This window comes from Molossus molossus, unplaced genomic scaffold (assembly GCF_014108415.1).
Source record: "Molossus molossus isolate mMolMol1 unplaced genomic scaffold, mMolMol1.p scaffold_m16_p_20, whole genome shotgun sequence".
Classification (NCBI taxonomy): Eukaryota; Metazoa; Chordata; class Mammalia; order Chiroptera; family Molossidae; genus Molossus; species Molossus molossus.
Genome location: NW_023425356.1, coordinates 51782449 through 51804388, shown reverse-complemented (window position 1 = coordinate 51804388; position 21940 = coordinate 51782449). Strand labels below are relative to the sequence as shown.

The window sequence follows — 21940 nt, the reverse complement described above, 5'->3', positions numbered from 1 at the left end:
GCTGAATGTCTCTTCATGGTTTATTCGCCATCCATACACTTCGGTTAAATGTTCAGAGTTACCTTTTTAATATTGTAAGAATTCTTCACATATTCTCCATACGAGTCCTTAATCAGATACTCATTTTGCAGATATTTTCTCCCAGTTTGCCTTTTCCTTTATTTTTCTTTTGTGGTTCATACTTTTTGTGTCCTGTTTAAGAATCGTTATGTAATCCAAGGTCAAATTATTTCTACTGTGCTTTTTTCTAGAAGTTTTCTATTTTTAACTCTTATGTGTAGGTCTGTGGACAGTTTTGAGTTACTTATGGTATGAGTTAAGGGTCAAGTTTCATTTATTTGCCCATGAATGTGTTGATCCATCCCCATCTGTGAGAAGACAGTTCTTTGCTCTTTGTTGAATATTACTTGACCATGTACAGGGTGAGGCAAAATTAGGTTTGAAGTTGATCATATGGAAAATAAATAATAATTTATAAATAATAATACAGGAATAAAATCACAACTCTAAACCTACTTTGGTCAAACCCTGTGTATGTAAGTCATATTCGCTTCCATGTCCTGTTGATGTAGGTATCTGTCTTTATGACAGTAGTTCCTTCTTCATAGTGAGTATTGAAATCAGCTAAAGTGATATTTTGAACTTGGTCCTTTTTTTAAAAAAATTATTTTGGCTATTCTGGGTCCTTTGCATTTCCATATAAAGTTTAGAATCAACTTGTCAGTTTCTCCAATAAAGACTACTGGGGTCTTGGTTGGTATTGCATTGAACCTACACATTATTTTAGGGCGAACTGACATCTTTACAATATTAAACCTTCCAGTCCATGAACATGGTTTTTCTCTGTATTTTAAAAATGTTCTTTCAGCCCTGGCCGGTTTGGCTCAGCGGTTGGAGCGTCGGCCTGCGGTACAGAGAGACCCGGGTTCGGTTCCCGCTAAGGGCACGTACCTCGGTTGCAGTTTGTCCCCGGCCCTGGTTGGTCGTGCGGGTGGCAGCCACTCGATGTGTCCCTTCACATCGATGTTTCTCTCTCTCTCTCTGTTCCTCTCTCTCCCTCTCGCTCTATCTGAACAAAAAATGGAAAAATGTCCTCGGGTGAGGATTAAAAAAAAAAAAGTTCTTTCATTTCCCTCAGCAATGTCTTATATTTTATATTTTACAGTGTACAAATCTTACACATATTTTGTCTGTTTATCCCTATAGATCAGTGTTCTGTCTCTCCAGAGTGTTCCTCACCCTTAGCTCTCAGTTCTGCTCATGTGATGAGATGCCATGGGGCTACTTCAGGGAGACAGCAGTCAGTTGTGACAGAGCCAGGAGGTGATGAGAAATGTGTCTTGAAAAAGACCATTGGATTCACTGATCACCCATGATTTCCAAGAAAAAACCAGCGAAGAGGAGGGGACCAGAAGGACAATGCAGGAAAAGGAAGACCTGACCATGAGCTGGGGAGGGTAACAGATGTAGATGACGGGAAATTTGGCATTAAGAAGTAGCTGAAAGGGACAATAGGCTCAAGAAAAGCGAACATTTCTGTTAAGGTACTTGCCTCCTCTTCAGTATTTATCACTAGCTTTACTTTTGTCTCCTAACCAGTTGAAGTTATCTCAGCTCCTTCAATGAAGTCTTTAAAAAATTATTTCTCTCTTTTCAGACAACATTGACTTAGGACAATCCCAGTGTACACAGGGAGACTACGTACTAGTCGTGAATGTCTGCAGTATATCAGGCACATCTATGAGTTTTGCATATGCCAGTTATTTACTCTCAACAATAAACCTGTAAAATTGATGGTATTATTTCCATCAAATGTAAAACTTTTACCAATGTGAAAACTAAGGCTCTGAGAGGTTAAGTTTTGCCCAGTGTACGTGTAGTATGTTCCAAGTTAGATATTTAAACCCAGGTCTGACCTTTCTTGTCCCAAGCATCTCATATTCTAATAAGGGAGCTGGGTATGTGAATAAATAAGTTACAAAGCTATTTAATAAGTTACACAGCCATTAAAATGAGCAGTAGCTCAGTAGTTTTTGTCACTGAAAGATGGTCATGCCAAATTATTGAGTGGGACACATTACAGAGCAGAGTGAAGACTTTGACCCCTTTCATTTATTCATTGGATTAAGCAAATATGGATTGAGTGTCTGCTTCCTGCTAGGTGCTGTTCTAGGCATTTGTTCCTCTTTGTATGGAGCTTACAGTCTGTTAATACTGAATAGAAGTTGAGATAGAGAGGGAATTAGAAGAGGCGGCTTGGGTTGCAGAAAGACTTGCGTAGGAAGCCACAGTGATAAGTAATTTCGTCCATAACAAGTGTGTAATTGTTGGAAGAGTTTTCCATGGCTCTGTTACATTTCTGCACATCCTGTGAGCAGAGGCACTGGCTGCTTCGTTCCGGACTATCTCTCCAGGAATGTTCACGCAGCGAACAGCCTTGGGAGATGCGGTATCTCCCTCTGGGGCAGAGGGCAGATTTATTTATTGTTCCGTGTAATGAGGATGTGCCCCTTATATCAGGCAGATTTGCTTGATCTGATGTTTGGGTCCCTGACGTTCAGGGGTCTCTTGGCTGGGATTCAGACCCACTGCTTGCACAGCGTATCACCCACCCAGCGTATCACCCGCATTGCCCAGTGGGAATTGGGGGACAAGGGAAACAGTGAGAACCTGAGCCCATACCGCTTGCTGTGCTGAGAGTAGTGAAACCCTTTGCTCTGGCTTGGGAGCCTGTGTCCTCTGCCAGCACCATGAAATGGCAGGTAACTTGTTAGCTTGCAAGTAGGCCAGGGCTCCAGTTCTCTAACAGACATGACTTCATTAGTATTTTAATTTGAGGGGGTTCTGTTTATTTAACTTAAAGGTCTTATCTTTCTGGTGGCTTTCAGCTCCTATTTCTCGGTAGCGCATTTCATTACTAAAAGGGTAGAGGGTGTTGACACTCGTTAGCTCTAGAAGCCCCTTTTATGGGATGTGTGGGCGTACACCCATCTTGATCTCCAAAGTCACATTCAAAAATATTCGGGAGGTACCTGTGTAACTGTCACGTCTCAGAGCCTGTTTTATGTGCAGATTCCATAGATGAAAGTTCTCGCTGGGACTCACTCTGTCCTCTGTCCCAGGCCACCACTGCTTTCTGTAGACAGTGTTTTCAAAACCCAATTTTTAAAGTTTGGAAATGTTTCTAGTACTTTTTAAAAAGCATTTTAATCACTTGTTATCATCTTGTTAATTTGAGTAATTTATTTCTTAACTGTTAATTTATTACCCAGTAGAATTACCAAGCCTGCCATTGGCCAAAGACAAAATATTTTTAAAAATTTATCTATTTGATATTATCATCTTTTTATAACTGAAAATCAGATTTGAAAAGTTAAAGTACAACCTAGTTCATGAAAATGCTTTACTGAATTTCTGTAAATTGTCTTATTCCAATAAGTTTGGGCGTCATAGAGCATTACCCCCACGCAAAAATAAAATTATTTTTAACCCATATGTTCACCTTCTACTTAGCCATCTTGCCAGGTGTAAGCAAGGAAAAAGAAAACAGTTTGGCTTCACGACGAGACCTTTGTGTGGAAGGCCAGAAAACATGACCGCACACAGAGCACAGTCCAATTTAATTTTATCCGAGATCTCATCGGCCTGATTACCTAGCTAATTATCGCTCTTTGTCACACGCTCAGCTTCCTTTCATTACAGCTTCTGAATAAACATGAAGCATTTTCATCCATCTTTGGTAAAGATGATTCATTTCATAAAGGGAAACGTATTTCTCTTTTTCAAAGAAGGAGCATATTCAATTTTCGTAGTGTTTTAACTGTTCTGCTATTGATGGACATTTAGGTTGATTCTATTTTTTGCTGCTGCATTTCATCATTGTGAAATGAGCTTTGAAATATTTTAACATTTCTGAAGTTGAGATGGGTTTAAATGGAGGTGGCATCCACCAAACATTGTGCGCCCCCCTATTTAAAATGGAAAACGCTGTCCTCTACCCCAGGCCTCTCTTACCCCTTTTTCTGCTTTACTTTCCCATGTGGCACCTTCGCCAAGTGCCCTGTTGTTTATTGTCTTCCACCCCTCACTAGACAACAGGGACCTCTGTCTTGTTTGACCGCTGTATTCCTAGTTCCTGGAATACCACTTGGAACAGAGTGGGTACTCAGTGTACTTGTTGGATGAATGGGTGAACACAGGGAACACTTGCGTGTTCACTGTGTCCAGACACTGCTAAGCCCTTTCAGTCCTTGACTCACTCAGTCCTACAGTAACCACACGAGGTAGTCGGTGTTCCCACGAGGAAACTCGGGCAGATGCTGAGGTCAGTTTTCCCAATATCACTCAGCTTATAAGTGGAAGAGTTGAAATTAGAGCTTGAATCTACTTATGCCAGATACTAGGCTCTTAACTTCCGTGTTCTACTTTCCTCAGCAATAAATGGTAGGATTTATTTAGTTCTTTCTTGTTTTTATACAGGAAGAAGAGAATTTATCCAAAGATTAAAACTTGAAGCAACCCTGAATGTGCATGATGGCTGTGTAAGTAATAATTAATTTTCAAACATGAAGGACTTTAAAACCGAGTGGTCAAGTGTTCGATGAAATGTCGCAGTCCTGCCCCAGCCCGTGTGGTGTGGCTTAGTTGATTGAGCGTCATCCAGTGTGCCTAAAGGTTGCTGGTTCGATTCCAGGTCAGGGCACATGGCCTACCAGGAGGCAGCCCATCGCTGTTTTACTTTCACATCGATGTTTCTCCCACTCCCTCTCTCTCAAAAAAATATTTTTATTTATTTATTTTTTATCCTCACCCGAGGACATTTTTGCATTTATCTTCAGATAGAGCAGGAGGGAGAGAGGAAGAGAGAGAAACATCCATGCAAGAAAGACACATCAATTGATTGCCACCCACATGACTCCAACCGGGGCTGGGGACAAACTGCAACCAAGGTACGCGCCCTTAGCAGGAACTGAACCTGGGACTCTCTGGTCCACGGACCGACGCTCTTAACTGCTGAGCCATACTGGCCTGGGCCCAAAAAATATTTTTAAAATCTTAAAAAAAGATAAAGAAGAAATGCCCTAGTCCTCCCTGAAGAGATTGTGACTGACCAATAAATTGGCAGAATAAACTTTAGCATTAAAACAGTGATTTTGAATTTAGGAAAGTATGCGTTTTGTTTGTTTGTTTTTTAAAGTGCAGATGTTTTATGTTGCTGCATCTGAAAGTGGATGAAAGTGGAAGTCTTACTCTTTTGTTTTAACTTTAGATATTGCCCAGCTGGTGGGGCTCAGTGGATGGAGTGTCGTCCCATGGACTGAGGGGTCCCGGTTTGATCCCCGGTCAGAGCACGTGCCCGGGTTGTGCACGTGCCCAGATTGTAGGCTTGATCCCCAGTACAGGGTGTGCAGGAGGCAATTGATCGATTTTCTCTCTCTCCCTTCCAATCTCTAAAAAAATCAAAACACATTTTAAGAAAAAAAAAAAGAGAAAATTTAGATATAATTCACATACCATAGAATTCACCCATTTTAACTTGAAATTCAGTGTTTTTTATTTTTATTATTTTTTATATTTATTTACTTATCTATTTTACTGAATTTATTGGGGTGACATTTGTTAATAAAATCATACAGGTTTCACGTGTACATTCTATAAGACACCAACTGTATATTGTAGCGTGTTGACCACCCCCAGTCATGTTTCCTTTCATCACCATTTGTAATTTGGTGGTTTTAAAAATATAATCATGATGTGGTACCGCATCACCACTATCTAATTCCAGTATATTTCTAACATCTGAAAAAGCAAGTTCATACCATTTATCAGTGATTCCCATGCCCTCCCCCCGGCTGGTGGCTGTCACTAGTCTGCTTTCTGTCTCTATAGATATACCTCTTCTGGGTGTTTCATGTAAATGGAATACTGTGTGGCCGTTCAGACTGGCTGCTTTCACTTATCAGTAAGTTTCCAAGGTTTATCCGTGTCACAACATGTGCCAGTACTTGTGGCTGAATAATATTTCATTATGCTGATAATTTGTTATGAGCAGATGAGAAGTCACATTTTGTTTATGATATTTGAGTTGGTTTCCCTGTGGGCTCTTATGAATTCTGCAGCTATGGACTTTTGTGTACATGTTTTTGTGTGACATGTATTCTTTTCTCTTGGGTATAGACATTGTGGAATTACTGGGTCACAGCATAACTCTCTGTCGGTTTTTGAGATACTGCCAGACTGTTTTCCAAAGAGCTATGCTCTTTGCATCCCTTCCTGGAATGTATAAAGGCTCCGGTTTCTTTACATCCTCACCGACTCTTATTTTCTGTTTTTTTGTTTTTAATAATTATAGCCATCCTAGTAAGTGTGAGGTAGTAATTCATTGTGGTTTTAGTCTTCATGAAGATTGACACCTATGTTTTCTTCTAAAAGTTTCATAGTTTGGCTCTTACAGGTAGATATTTGATCATTTTCAGTTAATTTTTTTATATGGTGTGAAGGAGGGGTTTAAATTCATTTTTTTCTTGTGTATGTCCAGTTGTCCCAGCACCATTTGTTGAAAAGACTATTCTTTCTCCATTGCGTGGTCTTAGACCCCTTGACAAAAATTATGTTGCCACGAATAGAAGGGTTTGCTTTGACTCATTTCCATTTGTTGATGTGTGTGTTGATGATCCTGACAGCTCCACACAGCCTTGACCACTGCACTTTGTAGTAAGCTCTTCTAATTCCTCTTTAGGTGACCTGGATTTGTATCTCTGGATATAAAATGAATTAATTAAAATAATTTAAATAGTAAAATTTAAGAAAGACATACATTTCATTGTGAATTTTTAGAACATTGTGTTTACTAAATGATAGTCAGTATGTACTTTCAATAAGTAAACTGGTAAATAAGTAAACTGGTAAGTATTCTTTACCATAGACATAATCTCATTAGTGATAAAATTTTGAGCCATCAGTTAAGTAAAAGATGCATTCTTGTTTTTATGTCCAGTTTACTGCATTTCCTTTTTTGGTTTCTTTTCAGGTTAATACAATCTGTTGGAATGAGACTGGAGAATATATTTTATCTGGCTCAGATGACACCAAGTTAGTAATTAGTAATCCTTACAGCAGAAAGGTAAGTGGTTTTTTAAAAATCTACAATTAAGTGAGGGGGGAAAAATATAAAAAAACTAGAAATCGAGAAAATCTAAATAATCATAGACCAGGCATTTGTAATAGAATAGTCTTATTTTGATAAAGTTTCTTATATAATTTGACGTTATTACAGTCAGGTTCCCCTAGTTTCCTTAGGAAAATGTTAGATTTCCATTCAGCCTTTTAACTCTACAATATTTAAGCATCAAGTTATTCAAGCGGATGAAATTGCCAAAGGTGACATTGTCTCAATAAAACATTCATTGAGGGGTGGAAGTGGGGGAGACATTGTGATCTTTTTTTTTTCTTTTATGCTCACAGTCTAATTATCAGCCAAGCAGTTTAAGAAACTGGATTTTATCAGTACAGACAGTGGCTAGGTTCTAGTAACATACTTCATGACATCCAGTTCCATAAGGTGTGGACTAGCATTGTGTTCTGGCTTTTATTGGCTCTTCCTCTGGCTTCTTATATAGAAGTACGCAGCTATTTTTATCAATGAGAACATGGTGGATGGGCAGTCTTATTTAATACTGGCATTCTTATAGAATAAATGGTTCATGTATTTCTTACTTTTCCACAAACAGTTATTTAAATAAATGTTTGTGGTCCTTCAGCCTAAAAAAGAGGTTCATATTGAGGCTGTCCTTGATTAAAAAGATAGGTCATAATTTTATTTCAGAAACAGCTTTATTTAATTGTCTTGACTTAGCAGAGGGAAACTTGATGTTTTCAAGTTCTTCTCTTAGGTCTGTAATTACCAGGATGACATTTTTCTTTCTTTTTTTTTTTTTTTTTTTTTTATCCTCACCCGAGGACATTTTCCCTTTTTTTTTTTTTTTTTTTGCTCAGGTAGAGTGGGAGGGAGAGAGAGGAACAGAGAGAGAGAGAGAAACATCGACGTGAAAGGAACACATCGAGTGGCTGCCACCCGCACGACCGACCAGGGCCGGGGACAAACTGCAACCGAGGTACGTGCCCTTAGCGGGAACCGAACCCGGGTCTCTCAGGACCGCAGGTCGACGCTCTAACCGCTGAGCCAAACCGGCCAGGGCAGGATGACATTTTTCTTACAGCGGTGAAATTTTCCTGAAATAACGTATGTGTGGCAATGCTTTCTAATCACCACTCAGAATTCAGTGCTTATAACACACGAAGCACTCATCTAGGCACCAATGGAGTTTTTAGAAAAAGATGCAGAGGTTTATTTTTTCTAATTATGATAAAATACACATAACATAAAGTTAACCATCTTGGCCATTTTTGGAGTTGGGCCCAGTGGCACTGATACATCCACCTGTCGGCGCCGTCACCGCCATCCAGCTGCAGCACTCGTTCCGGCTTGCAAAACCCAGATTCTGCCAGTAAACAGCAGCTCCCCATTCTCCCTCCCCGCACCCCCAGAACCCCCGTTCTACTTTCTTTCTCTATGAATTTGACTAGGGACTGCATCTACTTCTGGGTACAACAGCAGGTGCTGTTGGGCATAGTTGGATGTTAATGAACTTCGTGTGTGTGGATGCAGCATTTGCCCTGTTGTGACTGGCTGATTTCACTCAGCGTAATGTTCTCAAGGTGCGTCCATGTTGCAGCAGGTGTCAGGATTTCCATCCTTTTTAAAGCTGGATGATACTCGGTTGTGTGTATAGTCCACATTTTGCTTATCCCTTCATCTACTAGTGTACGCTCAGGTTGCTTCTACTTTTGTCTATTGTGAATAATGTTGCCATGAACGTAGGTGCACAAATATCTCTTCAAATCCCTGCTTTCATTTATTTTGTGAAAATGCCCAATGGCATAATTTTTATAAGAGCAATTTTTAACTGCTCAGTTTTTCTTAAAAAATGGCATTTGCTTTATGCATGGTTCCTGGTAGATTGTGTATATTTGAAAAGTGACCACTCATCACCCATCCTATTTCCAGTTTGAGAGATGATTACTCAGATAATACTTGTAGAGATTTTAAGTATAACAAGACTATCTTTTACACATAGTGGTTTTAATAGTTTCAAATTTGGTATCATACAGGAATATTTCTTTATTGTAAAACACTGATGATTTATTATATAGGAAAATAGTTTTTTAATCTTGAGTCAGATCTGTTCTTACAGTTTCACTTTTTTTAGATCCTGTGAGTTCATGAAAAGATTAATTTATTGCAATTGAAAGTTTCAAAGCACTTACTACATATGGAGTTAAGAGATTAGAGGTGGTTTTTATATATCATCATCATATATATCATAAATCTCAAATATATAGAAAAGAGAAGTTTTATTTTCCAAAAGCTATGGGCTAGTTTTTTTGTACCTATCCTCCCACTAAAGGCAACTGAAAAATGCGTGATTAAGTACTTTTCAAATAGTCCTAGAAGTAACAGATAACTGCCTTGATAGTGAGTTATCAGTCCAAAATGATTATCAATCTTTTTCACATCTCAGGGAAGAACAAAATATGAGTGATTCTGATTTTATTTCTTAATTAGAATAGTTTGGAATCAAATGATAATTTTCATTGAGATGAGCATGTTAATGAGCATTTATTTCACTATTAATGTTTGTTTCTAGGAAATAATAATCACCAAGAACTATTTTCTCTTTGTGTTTCAGGTTTTGACCACAATTCGTTCAGGGCACCGAGCAAATATATTCAGTGCGAAGTTCTTACCGTGCACAAACGACAAGCAGATTGTCTCCTGCTCTGGAGATGGAGTCATCTTTTATACTAATGTGGAGCAAGACGCAGAGACCAACAGACAGTGCCAATTCACGTGCCACTATGGGACTACCTATGAGGTACAGTGTTACTCTGATTGTGTGTACGATACATACGTGTGTGTTTTTGTGTAAGTGTATGTATATGTGCACGTATGTACACACACGTGGAGATTTTTGTGTGTGTGTGTGTGTGTACACATTCATGAATTTGTAGGCAAAGAAATTATTGACAGAATGTCTAGATTTCAGTCAAGTATTTGAGAAAATGGGTCTTGATAAACTTGTGAATAAAGTTAAGTAAGATATGAGTAAGAGTCGTAGCGTTTATAATTGCATGAGCAACCCACTCTCGGCAAACAAGTGTCAGTCTTTAAAAGATGCTGCTGTATTGTGCTTTGTGGCTCTTTACTGGGCTTTAACCTCTAACACACTTGATCACTGTTTTGCATAAAGTCATGGCTGTTCTGTTGGTCTGCGTGTCTGTCTTTATGCCAGTATTATAATGTTTGAAATATGGTAGCTTGTAACATGCTTTGAAAGCAGCAAGTGTGAGGCCTCCAGCTTTGTTTTTCTTTGTGTTGGCTCTTTTGTGTCCTTTGAGATTCCATAGGAATTTGAAGATTGTTTTTTTTTCTGATTCTGTAAAATATGTTACTGGGATTTTGGTAGAAATTGCATTAAATCTAGATTACCTTGGGTAGTATGGACATTTTAATAATATTAAATCTTCCAATTCACGAACATAGATGCCTTTTCATTTGTTTGTCTTCTTTAATTTCTTTCAGTGATGTTTTATTTTCCGTGTACAAGGCTTTCACCCCCTTGAATAAGTTTATTCCTGTGTTGTATTCTTTTTGCTTCTATTCTAATGAAGTTGTTTTCTTCTTTTCCTTTTCAGATTGTTTGTTGTTAGTGCATTGAAGAAACAACTGATTTTTGTGTTGATTTGCTAACCTGCAGTTTTGCTGTACTCATTTATTAATTTCAGTGGGGTTTTTTTGTGGAATCTTTAGAATAGTCTACATATAAGATAATGTCATCCTCAAGTAGAGATAATTTTGCCGCTTCTTTTTCAATTTAGATGACTTTTGCTTCGTTTTTCTTGCCAGATTGCTCTAGCTAGGACTTCCTGTACTGTATTGAGTGGAAATAATGAGAATGAGCCTTCTTGTCTTGTTCCTGATCTTAGAGAGAGCTTTCAGCTTCTCTCCACTGAGCACGATGTTAGCTGTGAGCTTCTCATATACGATCTTTATTATGTTGCGGTAACTTCCTGCCATTCCTAGTTTGTTGAGTGTCTTAATCATGAAATTTTGTCAAAATTTTTGAGAGGTCAGTTTAAATCTTTTAATCAATTCAGCATCTTATAGTTTTCTTAAACATTATCATAGAGGAAAACTATAATGTCTTTATAGTACAAGTGTAAATTTACATCCAGAAAACATAAAAATTAGGCTTTGAATAGTTTGAACAAGTTTCCTAGGGCCGAATTTTTTGGTCAAAGTTGTTAGAAGTTTATAATTTTGAAGAACTTTCTATCTGCAGGAACATTAATTTCAAACTTCAAAGTAATGAGTCATTAAGTTAACAGTTACTTCTTGCATACTTCTGTATGCATTGTACTGTTTTGAATTATGGTATGGCTAATTCATAAATAATTAAAATAAGTGGTTCTTAGTTGCTTTTGCCTTAATTGTTTTATGAGACGGTAGCAATGCTCCTCAAAGCTGTGTGCATGTTCAGTGAGCGTACCTGGCCTTCTGCTTTCACCTTCAGATCATGACTGTACCCAATGACCCCCATACTTTCCTCTCTTGTGGTGAAGACGGAACTGTGAGGTGGTTTGATACGCGCATCAAAACTAGCTGCACAAAAGAAGATTGCAAAGATGTAAGAATCACATTTTTGTATAAATGATGCAAAATACTTAAGATTATAATTAAAATTGAACAGTACATTATCTCTGGATTATGAGATAATGAGTCATTTGTGTACTAAAATCTTCAATAGCATATATTTCACAACCAAATTTTTCATATTAAAATGTTAATAGTGAAGTTAGGGAACTTGCAGTTTGATTGTACATTTCAAATGTATATATAGAGGTTGTTCAGTATATGCTCTAGCATTATAAAAATTTGAATTGTTTATCAGTGTATCCCGCTTACTCATGGAGACAGTTTTGGCTCACCAATAGCTGTGATGAAAGTGTGTGCAGTTCAGTGTCTTCTCTTTGCTTTTACCCTGACTTTTAAACCAACAAATTGTTTTTTTAAGTAACAAGATACCATTCTATCAATGTGTTCGTTAAGATTTAGCTCACTTCTTTGAAGACATAGCTTCACTACCAATATTGTATTTTTAAAAATGTGAAAAAGGCCTGAGAAATCATATAATGGCCCCAGATGGCTAACCCCAAATGTTATTTAGAGACAGTGGCTTTTTTCTCTAATCATTTTCAACTACTAAGTGAAATAAGAAGGTATTGCTAAATATATTTTTACTGAAAGTCCCTACCCCCAAAGAAGAATTACTGGTAATGAGGTTAAGTGCTTGCTAATTAAATTTGTTACTATTGTTAACATTCTTGGGGTGAGGAAGAGATTGTTTTCTGTATTCAAAGAGAAAAGAAAAATTAAAAGTCTTTAAATGTATGATATTTAAGGCAGTTTTTATGTTATATATATGTGCACACACATGAACACAACTGGGAAAGCATTGAAATAAGTAAAAGGGAGAATAAGTTTCAAGTATCAGGTGGCTTATTAGGGGTGTTTGGGATCCCTATTTCTTAGTAAATGGTAGGTTGCTAAAATGAGTTAGGCTAAATCCTTTGTAGACATATTTTAGTGTACATGAAGTAAGATTTGATTGTGCTTTTATAACCAAAAACACGGTAAAAATAAAGATGAAAGCAAAGCTAATAAGTGAAAATATTAAAGTTTTCCTTAATAAAACTATTTATTTATGTATAAAAATGAATAGAGGCAAGTATGAAGAAAAACTGGCAGCCAAAGCAATCCTTAACTGCTAAAACAGAATTATAGAAGGCATTTGGTGCAAATTCTGTATAATAGGAGTAATGTTCTGAGGTCAATAAATAAGTGAAACCTAAGGTGAATGTATTCTAAAAACACGGCAGTACTAAGAAGAGTGAGGAGCTTGCATCGTGGACAAAATAGTATAAAGTTAACAGAACACCTTAAGGATATTTATTTGGGTCATAGCTCTTACATTTTCTAATGCTTATATAGAGATAAGTAGTGACATTATAGTAAAACCTGTCTTTTGTAGGGTTTGTATATATGTGTGTGGGTACTTTGTTTTTGAACTGTTAAGAAAAAAGATTTTACAAGTTAAGGAAAGCATAAAAGTTTAAAAGCAGCTAATAATACTTTTGTAATACGTTAGCATCAACAGTTAGAATTGACAGAGTAGGAGCACCATATAAAGTAACCATGGGGACTTATCATAGACCAAGGGAGACTCTGCCTCCATCTGTACTGTCCAGTGGACCCAGAGCAGCAGGCTTTCCTAATGTGGGTGACGGGGTCCTGGCACGATACACTGTGCGTGTTTACGTTCCTAGAGATGTTCATTATTCATGAGCATGAGGACGCTTAGGACGCATTTCTGAGAAATAATTCAAGTTGTATGATATCATTATTTGAAATGCAGCTAGTTTTGAAAAAGGGTTTAAACCTTGATAATATAAATGATGACTTTTTTGAATTATCACTGGCTTTTTTGTAGCTACTGCTGATTTAACTGCTGTTTGAGTCATATTTGGAAACAGTTTTTTCTTCTCTCTTCAGAATGTATTTTGCATTACTCAAGTATTGGTTGTTTTTAAACCTCTACTTTAATTAAAGTTAGTATTTCCATATATATTTTCTTATTTTTTTCAGTTCATAAGGAAAGCGTATGATACTGTATTGGAAGTCAGTTTTGGAGTCTATAGCAAACTGTGAAGAAAACAGAATTTTTCTTAGAGTGGTAAACTGCTGAGGAGGAATATTGACTGTGTGTTTCTTTACTTTCACATGAGCTGAATGTATTAGGAACACTGATAGAAAGAAATCTGAAACATAGAAGAAACTCGAGGTTTCCCTCCCTTCATTGTCCTGCTGATTGGATGAGGGTTTCTGCGGAAGCTTGTTTTCTTCTCGTTGAAGAGAACACTTTTCAGTGCAGTGTCACCTCCACTGGAAGCTCTAGCAACCACTCTTACTTTATCTCCGCAGGACATTCTGATAAACTGCCGCCGCGCCGCCACTTCCGTCGCCATCTGCCCACCGATCCCCTATTACCTCGCCGTGGGCTGTTCAGATAGCTCGGTCCGCATATATGATCGGAGAATGCTGGGCACGAGAGCCACAGGTACCAAATTCCACTGAAGGAAAGAGAGTCTGCCAGTTCACAGAGTGAATGTGACACGTCTGATTTTACATTTTCATTAGTTTGTCATAAAATTCAGTAAGTAGAATGTATTTAAATAATATCTATTGTAAAAACAAAACAAAACAGCATTTCACCATTTTTATGATCCTATCAGGTGATACATTTGCAGTTTATCGTTTTAGAAAGTTATAACACTTAATGTACAGTTGTCCCTCAGTATCCGCAGGGGATGGATCCAGGACCCCTCAGGCACCGAAATTCCTGGATGCTCAAGTCCATTATAAAAGGCTTAGAACAGTGCATACATCCAGCCCTCTGCGGATGGAAAGTACCGTTTCCTTCCATAGGTGATTGAGTCCGCAGGTTTGAAACCCGCGGATATCGAGGGCCTACTGGTTTCCTAGGGCTATATACTGGGTGGCTCAAAATTACAGAACTTGATTATCTCAATCCAGAAGCTGAAGGGAAGTTTTTGCAGTTGTTTTGTGCTCTTGCGGAGAAAGTTGCCTGCTTCTCTCCTTGCTTCCTTTTTTAAAATTTATTTCTTATTGATTTGAGAGAGAGAGGGGAATGGGGGCAAAGAGAGAAACATTAATTCACTGGTTGATTCTTGTATGTGCCCTGATCAGGGATCAAACCCAAAACCTGGTCTATGGGGACAGCATTCTAACCAACTGAGATACCGGCTAGGGACCTCCTTGCTTCCTGTGGGGGCCACGAGCAATCCTTAGCATCCCTTGGATTTTAAATGTGTCACTTCAGTCTCTGCTTCCACGTTTAACTGCCTTCTCCCCTGTGTGTGTCTGTGCACATTTCTCCTTCTGAGAACACCAGTCACATGGGGTTTTGGACCCACCCTAAGCCATTGTACTGATTCCATCTGCAAATACGTTATTTCCCAGTCAGGTCACAGTCTGAGGTTCTGAGTGGACAAGAATTTGTGGGTCGGGGGGGACACTGTGCAGCCCACAACACTTGGCTTTCCTGATTTCTCTTTGCCGTTTTTTAAATTAAGGGGATAATGGCAAGGATGACGGAGAGAAAGTTAGGAAGAACAGTGACACGGTTGTGTGTCAGTGCATAGCATCTGTTTATGCCAGCTGCCGAGGAGAGTGCTGTTAGCCATGTGCAGTGCTGAACTCGAGTCCGCCTGCAGCTCACCCCAGACTCTCCTCCTCCGCTGTGGGTCAGACCACCCTGAAGGTCCCATTTCAAAGCCACCCTCCATCGGCATCTTCTCAGTAAAGGAAGCCAGGAATACTTAAACACGCACACACCACAGACATCAAATACATTGCATATTTCTTTATATTCACATAAATTATATTGTTAAAAGTAGAAGTGGGCTTGGCCAGAAATGAACACAGTGTCACTCTCATTGTCAGTTTCTGTCCATTAAAAATGGATGGTTTGGCTCCGCGGTTAGAGCATTGGCCCACGGACCTGAGGGACCAAGTTCAGTTCCCGCTAAGGGCACGTATTTCGGTTGCAGTTTGTCCCCTGCCCCGGTTGGGGTCGTGTGGGTGGCAGTCAGTTGATGTCTCTCACATTGATGTTTCTCTCCCTCTCTCCTTCCCTCTCTACCTGAAGATAAATGCAAAAATGTCCTCAGGTGAGGATTAAATAAAAAAAAAAAATGGTTATTGAAACAGGAAGGCCAGAGGGGATTATTTTTTCTGAACAGTGATTGATTATTGTCTACGTGGATATGCACATTTGGGGAAACAATACAAAAATACATGATAGGTTTCATTATTGTTTCTCAGCAGATAGGACACCATTGACGTTTTGGACAAGACTTCATTGTGCAGGACTGTATAATTTGGAGTATAATTTAGATTCTTAGAATTGAGCATTGCAGGTCCCCCGCACAGAGTGCTCATTGTACCCACTCTGTCCTATTGCATTATGCTAATGACTTCCCAGCTGAATCAAAGCTGGAACAGTATCCCCACTCTTGTCTCACCTGGGAAATTTCACGACGGTCAGAATTTTTTTTTCTTTTTTTTGTCCTCACCCCAGGACATTTTTGCATTCATCTTCAGATAGAGTGAGAGGGAGAGATGGAGGAAAAGAGAGAGAGAAACATCGATATGAGAGAGACACATTGACTGGCTGCCACCCACATGACCCCAACTGGGCCTGGGGACAAACTGTAACCGAGGTACGTGCCCTTAGCAGGAACCGAACCCTGGTCTCTGGACTGCAGGCTGTCGCTCTAACCGCTGAGCCAAACCAGCCAGGGCCAGAAATTTTTTAAAAAAACTTAAAGTAAAAGGTCAATCAGTTTAAAAGGATACTGTACTATTTTATCTAGTATGCTAATAAATATCAGCTTTCTTTTTTATATTATAAAAATTATGCTAATTTGGGGAGAATTTTTTTTTTTTTTTATCCTCACCCAAGGACATTTTTCTATTTTTTGTTCAGATAGAGTGGGAGGGGGAGAGAGGGAGAGAGAGAGAGAAAAAAACATCGACGTGAAAGGGACACATCGAGTGGCTGCCACCCGCACGACCTAACCAGGGTCGGGGACAAACTGAAACCTAGGTACAAGCCCCCAGCGGAAACCGAACCCGGGTCTCTCCGGACTACAGGCTGATGCTCTAACTGCTGAACCAAACCAGCTAGGGCTAATTTGGGGAGAATTTTTGATGGATGACTTAGTATGACTATAGTCTTAAATTATTTAATTGATTAAATAACTCATGTTTCCAGTAAAATATTTAGATAACCTGGAATTCCAGACACTCATGAATTTTTTTAAAGGTATATTTATTGGAAAAAGAGCCTCTTTGAGAAATAGAATATGAGAACTTGGATTTATATTGCATAAAATCACACATCTCCGTGTTCTGATTAAGAGTCTTAAAAATGTTTTTCTTCAAAAAGGTGAATTTTGAGCACCGCCCTGTTCTCCTACTCTAGGGAATTACGCGGGCCGGGGCACTGCTGGCATGGTGGCCCGCTTCCTCCCCGCTCATCTCAACGCCAAGTCCTGCAGGGTGACGTCCCTGTGCTACAGCGAGGACGGGCAGGAGGTTCTCGTCAGCTACTCTTCCGATTACATCTATCTCTTTGACCCCAAAGATGACACCGCACGAGAACTTCGAACTCCTTCTTCAGAAGAGAGAAGAGAAGAGGTAAGTTCACTCAAAACTATCTTCTTTATTTTATTCAGAAAATGCAAATTCAGTGACTTCTGGGGCCTGAAGGGCTTCAGAAAAGAGAGTAAATTTTCAAGGCATTTACAGCGGGGAGACAAGGACATGAAACATGCATGAAAGGGCAGGGACTAGTAGCTAAGGAAAGGCTCCAGAGGGAAGTAGTGTGGGATAGTTTTAAAGAGAGAATATTTAACAGCAGACTGTCAGGCTCACCACGGTGCACAGCAGCAGCGAGAGAGAGCGGCAGGTCTGACAGCTGCGGGGAAGGCGGGAAGGCGACGGGCACGTGCTGTGCGGATTTCCAGGAGACCAGGTGTGCGTGCTCACGCCCCGTAGCTGGTGCCGTGGCCCGTTCCTGTGTGGACAGCAGTCCCCTCCACTCTCAAGCCTGCCTCTTTCACAGTGGTGAGCCTATAACATTATCTCTAGGTTCATGTCAGAAAATACAGATGAGCGAGGAAAAAGTAAGTGAAAGTGTACATACAGCGTGTCTGTAGATTCTGTTACATTTTGGAAATGAAACGTATTTGGTTCGTTTATTAATTTATTTTTTATTCCTCCCTCAAGGATATTTTTCTGTTTATCATCAGAGTGGGAGGGAGGGAGAGAAAGAGAGACAGAGAGAAACATCAATGTGATAGAGCCACATTGACTAAGGTTGCCTCCCACATGACCTGACCGGGGCCAGGGATGAACAGCAACTGAGGTACATGCCCTTGGACAGATTTGAACCCGTGACTCATTGATCTACGGGCTGACACTCTAACCGCTGAGCCAAACTGGCCAGGGTGAAAATGAAATATATTTCAATAAACACTTTGTAATTACACTTTTTTTGTGTACACATTTTGTGTATATACATACAGAATTGGGTTAACCATTTTTTTTATTTCTAAAAGGAAAAACCAGAAAGAATACATCCTTTACAGTACATAATAGTAGAAAAGTGCTCGTTTTCACCTGCTCAGCTTTCCCGGACATGTTTTTTACTTTGACTTTTTTATTTTATGGTGTTCTGTGTTTATTCACTATTCTCTGGCTTTTAAAATGTCTTTTGAAATTAACCATTGGTTTTTATTAATTCTTAGTGACTTTTTGGTATTGGCCCAACAAACACATTTTTAAAGTACTAGAGAACACGATTATGTAATCGCTATGAGATGCCAAACTAAACTCAGTTATTAAAATTATAGGCTTAGCCCTGGCCGGTTTGGCTCAGCGGTTAAAGCGTCAGCCTGCGGTCCAGAGAGACCCGGGTTCGGTTCCCGCTAAGGGCATGTACCTCGGTTGCACTTTGTCCCCGGCCCTGGTTGGTTGTGCGGGTGGCAGCCACTCGATGTGTCTCTTTCGCGTCAATGTTTCTCTCTCTCTCTCTCTCTCTTCCTCTCTCTCCCTCCCACTCTATCTGAATAAAAAATGAAAAGAAATGTCCTCGGGTGAGGAGTAAAATTATAGGCTTAGAGGGCTCTAAAATTAGAAAAAAATAGTATTACTCTATATTTTGGAACTTTAAATGTGGCAACGGATTTAAGCGACTTAGGAAATTGACAAAGATGAGGGCGTGGTGGCGACCGAGAGCTGTGAGTTTGTCTGAAAACATGAAACTGCTCTGACATTTTTCTCGTTGCTGTGTGATTTCCTCTTGATGTGTGTCACAGTCAGCCTCTGTGATTGTCCCAGTGGCAGACAGTCTAAGTGGGCTGGCCAGCCTGTATTCCGTCGAGGCTCAGCCAAGGGCGTCCATGTGAACAGTGAGGCTGAGTCAGTCGTGAAGGGTTGGTTTTGGTTTTCTTCTGAATGTGTTTTTCTCAGTACACTTTATTGAAATAATTCTGAAAATGGATTAAAATTATAAACATAAAGCATGCTTATTGTCATCAATCCAACAATTCAGGTGTACATAGAAGAAGAAATTAAAATTCTGTTTCCATCTTTATCCCATCATCTTTGCTCTTAGTTTTTATGCTAAACCCTTGCCCTCAGGGTTCAGACAAACTTAACTCACCAAATACTTACTGGATGCCTGCTGTACACTATACACCAAACTTTAGGAAGCCAAGGGTGACTGTGACGAGGATATGGCCCCTCACTCAGGAATTAAGTTCAGTGGAAGTACTGATATAAATAATATGTAAGAGTTATGTTCTATATAAATAGACCAAAGGAGGGAGTACATAATTGATTTTCATTGGGAACATGAGACAAGCTTAAACAGGGTTTTAAAGTATGAGTAAAAGTTTAGTATGTGGCATATGTGATTTGTTTTCTTATGATTCCATTATATTTTTATATTTACTTAATTTGTGTTGACCTCTTGTATTTTCTCATATCCTCTAATAATTTCTTATATTTTCCCTTTTTATTTAGTATGTTCTTTTGTCTCATTTCATTGCTTTTTACTTCTCACTTTCCTTTATTTTCGTATTCTTTTTCTTATCATTGTCTTTTCTCTCTTTTTCCTCTAATTTTTTAAATTGAGTTTATTGGGGTGGCACCTGTTTCACCTCATTATTGGACTGATGCATTGAATCCAATCTCTCATTTTTCCCCAGTCCCCGTAGTTTGTCTCTAAAATACACATCTCAAATCTGTAGGACTGCTCCCCACTCTGGCCACCACTGCTGCCCACTGCAAGGCGCCAGCATCGCGCCCCCCCCCCCCGTTACGGTGGGCTTGGGAACCCATCCCCGGCTGCACACCCCCGGTCCTCATCAGATCGTGCCCCTCCTCCGATCAGCTCGCCAACGGTCCCTCTGTCTCAGCCTCATGAGGCCCTCAGTGGCTCCGAGACCGTGTCGTCCAGCTCTCACACTGCCCTGCTCTCCTGGCTTCTGTCTCCGGCCTGTCTGCTGGCCACTAAGCTGGGCAGCCCTGGCTCTGGTTCCCTCTGTGTCCTTCACAGTCCGACCCAGCTGCTCACTTGCATGCGCAGGACAGAAAGCAGGGCGGTGGCGAGAGCCTGGCAGACGTGCAGTGTGCTTCAGAGGTGAGCCAGCAGGTCTTCTTCCCTTTCAGCTACGGCAGCCTCCAGTGAAGCGTCTGAGGCTTCGTGGTGACTGGTCAGACACTGGGCCTCGAGCCAGGCCGGAGAGTGAACGAGAGCGAGACGGTAACTGTGCTTTGGGCAGCGTTTTAGTTTTTGTTTTTTTATCCTCACCCAAGGACATTTTTCCATTTTTTTGTTCAGATAGAGTGGGAGGGGGAGAGAGAGAGAGAGAGAGAGAAACATCGACGTGAAGGGACACATCGAGTGGCTGCCACCCGCACGACCAACCAGGGCCGGGGACAAAGTGCAACCGAGGTACGTGCCCTTAGCGGGAACCGAACCTGGGTTTCTCCAGACTGCAGGCCAACGCTCTAACCGCTGAGCCAAACCGGCCAGGACTGCATTTTAGTTTTTATGTGGTATTTTAAAATGAGTGTTTTCACTGTGTCCATTGTTTTCATTGTTGTTAGTGATGCTGCTGCAGGCATCCTCGTACGTCTCTCAGCGCCCTGGTGCAAATGGGTCGCGGGTAAATTCCCATGAGTGGGGCGGCAGGGCCTCTGGGTCAGTGCCTTTAACTCGGATGGTGACCGAGTCGCCTCCCCGGAAGCACTGCTTGCTACTCCCCCTGAGCACCGAGTGCGCGCTGCCCCAGAAACACCGCATCCCAGGCTGTTCATCTTTGCTTTTCTAGTAGAAATAGATGTAATCAGAACCCTCAGTTTCCAGCCAGAGTATTTTATAATAGCACTTTTTTTTTTTTTATGGTATGTGCCCCTAGTGGGAACCGAACCCAGGACTCTCTGGTCCGCAGGCCGACGCTCCAACAGCTGAGCCAAACCGGCCACGGCAGAATATACATTTTTTTTGCTTTTGTCAGGTGCCTTTGACAAGTGTGAGAAGCTACCTTGGGAGCTTTAAGATGGCACTTTAAAATAGAATTAATCTGTGTGTATTTTAATAAATGGGTCTGTAGTCAAAATTTTATTCTAATGACTTATGAGATTTCTAATGAAATCTTTTAAGATCAAAGGCATATTTCCCAGTATATTATCTTTGATGTTATTTTATAATATTTAAATATACAGCTACATTATATAAAGGCAATAAAGTGTAAAATAAATTGTTTTCACAGAAAATTCAAGAGCAAATGATTTCCATTTTTAATTATATGATTGTAGAGTAGAGATGAAGTGTCACAGTTTCGATGTCATACTTAATTTCAAAATGCTCGAGAGAAAACTCATTTATTTGAAAGAGGAAAAGCAGGGAGGGAAGAGACAAAACTCTTGTGGTTTTAGTTAATTTCTAAGATGTGGAATTTACTTACAGTAAGTGATGAAAGCAAATACAGTTTAAAGACATTTAAGTGAGAGGGCAAACCTTTCTTTTCATCTGTTCTGTGCACAACACATAAGCCCTTCCTAGCCACGTGTGCTTGGAACTGAAGGTGTGGGTTGGGGTAGGGTTGGGAGGCCCCCAAGAGCAAGCAGACAGGTAGGAGTGTGAATCCTGTTCTTGAGGAACTC

At 39.9% G+C, this 21940-nt stretch overlaps 1 protein-coding gene across 6 annotated transcripts in view; it reads left to right on the top strand.

Annotated features, from left to right (window-relative positions):
• DCAF6 (DDB1 and CUL4 associated factor 6) overlaps nt 1-21940 on the top strand; it is a 74401-nt gene that overhangs the window by 4433 nt on the left and 48028 nt on the right. For 3 of the 6 annotated variants that reach the window (XM_036273145.1, XM_036273146.1, XM_036273144.1), the window contains exons 2-8: nt 4480-4541; nt 7031-7123; nt 9750-9935; nt 11634-11747; nt 14102-14237; nt 17187-17401; nt 20441-20534. In XM_036273145.1, the coding sequence (XP_036129038.1) occupies nt 4480-4541; nt 7031-7123; nt 9750-9935; nt 11634-11747; nt 14102-14237; nt 17187-17401; nt 20441-20534 (900 nt within the window). Of the gene's footprint in view, nt 1-4479; nt 4542-5943; nt 5963-7030; nt 7124-8607; nt 8719-9749; nt 9936-11633; nt 11748-14101; nt 14238-17186; nt 17402-20440; nt 20535-21940 lie in introns of those variants that run through there. The other 3 variants (XM_036273149.1, XM_036273147.1, XM_036273150.1) reach the window with 3 other exon arrangements.